Genomic DNA, 6818 nt, shown 5'->3' on the forward strand with positions numbered 1-6818 from the left:
ATAGTGGGGATTGTGGAACATGTCTAGATCAAGCTGTTACAGTAGTCGGGTTTATGGTAACTCCGGCGGGACTAAATTATGGGGGAATTCAATTCATTAGAATGAAAAGTAAGCATCATTATATATGAAAATGTTGTCAAAACAAATTTCTTTGGTGATAGTTTTCGAAGCCAGCTCTCAAGCTCTTGTTTCAAATTCCAAAAGAAACATAAACAAAAACAAAAACATGTATTCGCACCAAATGATAATGATTTATGGAAAGAAGGTAGAATGATTAAGGATTCACAGGGGTCCTTTTTCATTTCGTCGAGTACGCTCTTTGATCATGACAGACAAGAAATAATATCCCGTAAATAATATCCCGTGTCACAAAAGTCACGAACCACCGAGGAAAATTAGGTTCCATGGGTCTCAATTGCATAAATGTTGTCTCTTGCTTCTTTTTAGGTGATATTGAACAAATTTATTCTCAGAAACAACAGTTGAATTTTAACTCATTTACCTATAAAGGTATTAAAACAACAATCAGCATCACCCACATCATTAAAAGCCAGCATAAGCCCCTCATTCATTCGCAGCTGTCTCCTCAGATGGAGCGCTTCCCCCATCTATAGAGAGGGAAAAAGGAGTCAATGTTTTTTTTTTCTGTAAAACAAAATGCTCTAAGAACAACAAAAGGAGCTTCATAATGAGTCGAGCACAATGAAAACGGAATGCTAACCTTCACCATCTGATGGGGCATAAGGAGATTTCCGGTATCGTGTCTGCTGTTGTGTAGGCTGATACAGAAATATAAAATTATCAGACACCCAAAAAACATTACATACCCAAGACATATATAGAACGATTTTCCTACGCATCTTCAAGAAAAATAAGCTTATTTCTTTATGCATTAATTGCCGACTCTTAAACAAGAAAATTGCTGTTATCCATATCTGAGGCATTGTACCATCACCACCACCAACCAAACCCAGCAGGAGATTTCCCACAGGTTTGAGTGGGTTATGAGCCTATGACACAGAACTGGAAAAACAATCATCAAACACCCAATAAATATTGAAGACACATGTAACCATTTTCATAGGCATCTCAGTATCTCACAAAGAAATATACAAAGCATGCCCAATTCATTTCATTTTGAATTGGTGAATGATTCGAAAACAATTTAGCTATCCATATCTGGAGCAAACATAGATCATCACCCACACTCAGGAATGAAGTATAGAATAGTAACAAAAATTGAGACAGGTTATATATATTCATTGTACCATCATCACTACCAACCAAATTAGTATCTCCCATGATTATGAAGCATTGAAACATAACCAACAAAGCACAAATTGACAAATAAACATTCAAACTGAGATATTATAAAAGCAACACGAAGGTCATAAACTCATTTATTAAGGAATTCCATATGGCATACACTGAAAATTAATATTGCTCATAATCAAACAGTTAGAAATACAGAAGAGCAAACAGTCAAGGAAATCCAACTATAGTATTATGTTCGTAATTTTCACTGACGAACAGGAAAAATTTGGGATAAATGTGCGGTAAATTTCAGTATATGATTGATTCCTCTAATTCTTTTAGATCCCTTACATACTCCAACACCATCATTTCACCAAGTTTCTTCCTTTCATCAGTGTCCCAGAAACCCAATAAAATATAAGAGGGTAGAATAGGTTTACCAACATTAAACAAAGCTGCTTCTCACTCCCAATTAAACATCAATTTCTAGGTCTTTTTTTACAGTGAGACGGAGTGTTGTGTTGAAGAAAGTTTTAGTCCAAGGGAAATCTGAACCAATATAGCAAGCACATGACTTTTTTAGTTTTTTGGCTTGCTAACAGGGGTATTGATGTAAATTTAACCAAGTTTTAAAATTCCAGCTGGTTTAATACGTCTGATTGCTTTCAATGTAATTAGTTCAAGAATTCAAAAACTATTCATGCTGTCCAGCAAGCACAAGTAATGATATGTGACCATGCTACCCATTGACAATATATAAATGTCAAGGTTATGCAAACTGAAACAGTCATAATCCAAATCCAGCTGCATATGAAAGTATTAAATTAATACCTGCAACTTGGGTCGAAGGGCTTCAAGAGGTCCCTTGGGCTTTTCTACCCCTTGCTGTTATCCCAAAAGGATCAGAAAATATTAAGTGATTAACCCAGCACAAAACTATAGCACTTTTAGCATAAGTACAATCACGAAGGAACGTATCACAATAATACCTTTCCAAGAGCCCAATCAGCAGAATCAAAATAAGCACGTTCATGGTCCTGACAACAAAATCAAGCTTCAGCTGAAATATAAAGCATAAACCAGCAACTCCTCAAACTCACGTAATAAAAAGATTCCAGCCAGAGATCACCTTAGAAATTAGTGGTGGTTTCTTGGGCACGATTCCTCCATACTTCTTCTTTATTGCTGCCTCCTAAAAGAAACATTGCACAGTAAGAACCCCTTCTTCTGGACTGTTTTCCTAGTAGAAATAGATTTTTTGATATTCAGCCATAATAAATAACATATTCAAATTATAGACACAACCTCCTCTTCAGATGATGGCATGGGCTTTGCAGACTCATCTTGGGAATTTCCATCTACTTTTCCTTGCTCTTTAACATCCTCCATGCCTGACATTATGTCCCTTGCACCACTCAAGAAAAAGTAGCTGCAACAGCATATCAGTTATTTGCATGGAAATTTCAGCAAATTTTAAACTTAACAAAAAAGTGAGATTTCCAATTTTTAAAATACAATATGAGAATAATGAACAGTGCTAACTGCTAAGAGAATCCCATAGTGAACCAGGAAAAAAATGACAAACAAAAGGCTTCTTCAAGACGAGCGCAGCAGCACTAGAAAGATACATTTCATTTACATTTCAATGAATGGAAAAAAATAATTATTTGGCAACTGAATGGGATAACTGCTAGTCTGTTCTTGGACGAGACAAGATCTGAAACACTATTTGGCATCTGATTGGGATCCATTGGGTCTCCAGAAATAGCTTGGTGTCTGAATTATAGCTTGGGACTGGTTTGGTAGGAAAAGAACTGAAGGAATATTGTTGGTGAGCTTAGCACCTTACACACATGGCCACCTGCTGGCATATATGGCTGAAAAAGAGCGACAAAGTATTCTATGACAAAGAAAGTACACAAAACCACTTTGAAGAAAACTGACTTGCTGCTGTAAGACTGGTTGGCTTGATATTGTAATAATCTCTTTCATGACATCAGTTTAGGTGTGGGCTAATACTAGGTCCTTAAGAGATTTTGTTGAAATCTGTCTTTTTTTCCATGTGTTTTCTACTTTTCTTTTACTTGTAATGTTATTTCTGCTTCTTGTTCTATGGGTTGTAATCCCTTTGGGCCCCCTTTTCCATTGCATTTGAATGGTAAATTTTTCATTAAGGCGAAAAAGGTGTAAACACAAACTACACAGAAGCTAAGGAAGGCCTTGAAAATGCTGTTGAAAGAAATAAAATATTTTAAACTTTTCAAATCTAAAAAGGGAAACAGAATTCACAAAGAAAATTATTTAGAGAGAGAGATAAAGGTATCCTAAAAAGAGTAGAACAAGAAAAAAAGATGATAAAGGCAAAGAAAAGTCTTCATAAAAAATCATTTCATGTAAATGATTTTTTATATAAGGTATTACACAATGGAATGAGAAGTCTTGATAAAAAATCATTTGATATAAATATTGCATTCTGCCAACAGATGCACACAAGCAAGACAACTGTTGTGAATTCCTTACAGCCATTGATGCACAACAAAAGGGAAGAAATCAAGCAATCGTCATCATACTCATCCAAGCCTTGTCCCAAACTATTTGGGGTCAGCTCCATGAAACCATGAGAGAAATTAAGGAGAATCTCTTAAGTGCATTCTTGCCATACATTCCTATCTAAGGCCATATTCTCAACAACTCCTATTGAAAAAATCAACCAATGGAAGCCCTGAGGGCAGGGTAAAAAAAATCCTCAAATGACAAGCCCGAAACTAAAGAACCAATGGCAATTAGTAGTGATCTTTAATACTAAGAATTTTAAGGGCCACATGCTAGCAACCATAGCAAGAGATCCAACAATGATACAAAAAAACCACAAAAATGATTAACCTAAGCATGAATTAATTAAACACGATATAGAACCCACACCAACAAACCTCTTAACCCTAAACCCTATGAGTCATGACAACCTATTATGAGCTGAAACCCCGTAGGCCCGTAGCCCCTTCTTCTATAACAGCAATTCCTTGTTTTATTAACGATCCAAAAGGTTTAACAACTTCAGCAACACCATGATCTTTCTTAACCATACAATTCCTTCAATAACTGGATCTTCAAGAAATCACTGTTAAGATCCCAATGTACCATAAAGTAAATTCACACAGCTTTGAAAACCGTAGAGTATCAAGAGTCTCGTAAGGAAACAAAATGAACTCCATATCTGTGGAGGTCCTATACGTTTCTTAGTAAGAAAAACTTCCAATTTTCAAACATTGTGCACTGGAATCATTCTAAAACAAGAAGTGATGAAAGGTATCCTATCTCATTATCTTCTTTCTCAATTGAAAGCATATATATCAAATCTATCCCCAATCAAAGCGAATCCTTAAATCAGATGATTGAATCGTAATCACCACAAGCAAGAATATCGACATGAAACAAAAAAGGAATAATAAGCATTTGCACCAGCTTCATTTTTATAAAGAAGGATAAGAACGCATACCTTCCATCTGAGTCCAAGGACTCCATACATATTAAACATCTGAGCATTCACTCTCAATTCAAGATTTGATTTCCTTTTTGATTTTAATTCTTCCATTAACAGTAAGTTTTCACAGCATTAAACATTGGAAAGATTGGAGAAACAACCGAATCGTGCGATACAAACAAAGCTCTTGGGTTGTTGACAGATCTGTAAAATTGAAGACGAAGATCACATACCTTTGTTGTATCTGTGAGTGCAGTGACAGAAACTTTTCTTCTTGGATGTGGATTAGGTTCGAATTCCTCTGTATGTTGCAGGTGGAGGAAGAACCGGAAAGAGAGGATGATCTGCGTATGTACAGAGAAGGACAGAGCCACAAAAACAAACAACAGAACCACCACCAAAAACGACGGTAGATCTGCGTTTTGCTGGGTTACCTACTTAAATTGTTCTTATTTGTGTATGATATTCTTTTAAAACGTGCACGACATGTACATGACTAACATGAGTTACAGATAGGGATACGAATAACTCAGATAATACTCAGTATTTTACAGAGATAGAGATTAGAAGTCTCGAGTTCGAACTACCCCACTTTCTTGCCTCGGATTAAAAGAAAAACATGAGTTATGGTGACATCTTAATTTATTTGCATATGAATTAGGGTGACTAATGTCATAGACATGGTCCTCAGTACTTATCATTGTATTTCATATCATTCCTTTCGTTATTAGATCGAAATAAATTTGAACATTCAGTTATTAAGTTGAAATATTTGAATGTTCAGTTACTGAATTGGTATACAAAGAAAGATGCTCTTTAAAAAATTTCTATATATTTTTGGGGTCCGTTTGAGATAATTTAAAATGTAGTATATATACGGTCTAAAATGTAAAATATCAAGCTGTCGTCTCCTTTCTTATTTGCCATGATTCTCTCTTTCATCTTTCTTTTCCTCATATTTGGAGTACAGTGCCTACTGAACGAAGTGGTTGTAATGCATTAGATTTGTTGGGTACCAACGAAAGGCCTACCAGCAAAATTGTGCCAAAAAAAGTTACGTAACTATCTGTAGTTTTTACCAACTGCATTCCTATGTTCTTGAGCACTTGAATTAGAATTAGATTAGTGTAACGAACAACTATGATTTAATCACTTTCCTATTAGATAATGGACAATTTGTTAAGACATATATTCCACATTGATAAGATTGAGGTCTTCCGATGGGGTATATATTGTAAAGTTCATCTTTAAATAATCAATTAGGCTTTTTTCTAGGCTCGATAAATCCAATGAATTTCTGACAATTATTATTAATTATTATATTATATATCACACGAATTCCAAGTTTCCAAGCGAATTATAATAATTTTAAGTCCTATGGAAATCCCAACTCCTATCGACAATTATTATTACACCATTTATGATTATTTTACGTACATGTTTGGTACAATTTATAAGCTGTGGCAGATGCTATATCCAACATCCCAATAAGCTAACTTATAATATGCTTCAAATTAAAACTTAATTTTAGAATTTTTGGTTTCTTTCGTTTCTTCTTTTATTTTTTTAAGATAATATTATAAATTTTTTACATTTTAATTTTAATTTTATTTATATAAAAATATCTTGTAATTTATAAGTTAAAATTAAAATTAATAAAAATATTTATAATAAAAATAAAATATATTTACCAAAATAAATCATAAAATTACAAAATACAATCATTTATGCTTTATTTTTTTTATTCTTATCTTTTAAACTAAACTAGATTTTTTTCACTACTTATAAGTTAACTTTTTTTTTTTACAGTAAATAGGTGCTACCAAACGGAGCATTATTAATTTATTATGAACTTTTAATCAACCAATTCAACTATAAAAAAAAAAGAATAGAGAAAAACCTTATCAATCCGTGAACAATAAATCTAATTTTTTTAGGAACAATAATCCTAATTACTTTATGAATCGTAAATTCGAATTATTATATATCTTTAGATCAAACTTCAAAGTCAGTATATACTATGTATACCAGCATCCTCTCTGTGCAACTTTGCCATTCTTTCTTTGTTTCCATGATTAAACTC

At 33.7% G+C, this 6818-nt stretch overlaps 1 protein-coding gene across 1 annotated transcript; it reads right to left on the reverse strand.

The window, feature by feature from the left end:
• Nucleotides 1-266: 266 nt before the first annotated feature.
• Nucleotides 267-5174, reverse strand: LOC119998268. Its single transcript, XM_038845551.1, has 7 exons — nucleotides 4969-5174; nucleotides 2560-2683; nucleotides 2384-2446; nucleotides 2244-2291; nucleotides 2086-2139; nucleotides 722-779; nucleotides 267-608 (listed from the first exon to the last, which is right to left on the reverse strand). The coding sequence occupies exons 2-7, from the start codon at nucleotides 2650-2652 to the stop codon at nucleotides 565-567; spliced, it is 360 nt and encodes a 119-aa protein (XP_038701479.1). The 5' UTR covers nucleotides 2653-2683; nucleotides 4969-5174; the 3' UTR covers nucleotides 267-564.
• Between the last annotated feature and the right edge of the window lie 1644 nt (nucleotides 5175-6818).

This window comes from Tripterygium wilfordii, chromosome 5 (assembly GCF_013401445.1).
Source record: "Tripterygium wilfordii isolate XIE 37 chromosome 5, ASM1340144v1, whole genome shotgun sequence".
Classification (NCBI taxonomy): Eukaryota; Viridiplantae; Streptophyta; class Magnoliopsida; order Celastrales; family Celastraceae; genus Tripterygium; species Tripterygium wilfordii.

Bases quoted from the DNA above. Each gene is read 5' to 3' on its own strand.
- LOC119998268 (XM_038845551.1), bottom strand. From the start codon at position 2,652: ATGTCAGGCATGGAGGATGTTAAAGAGCAAGGAAAAGTAGATGGAAAT. The intron at 780-2,085 runs GTATTAATTTAA...TTTCTGTATCAG, and splicing joins CCCTTCGACCCAAGTTGCAG to CCTACACAACAGCAGACACG. The intron at 609-721 runs GTTAGCATTCCG...CCCTCTCTATAG, and splicing joins TGCCCCATCAGATGGTGAAG to ATGGGGGAAGCGCTCCATCT.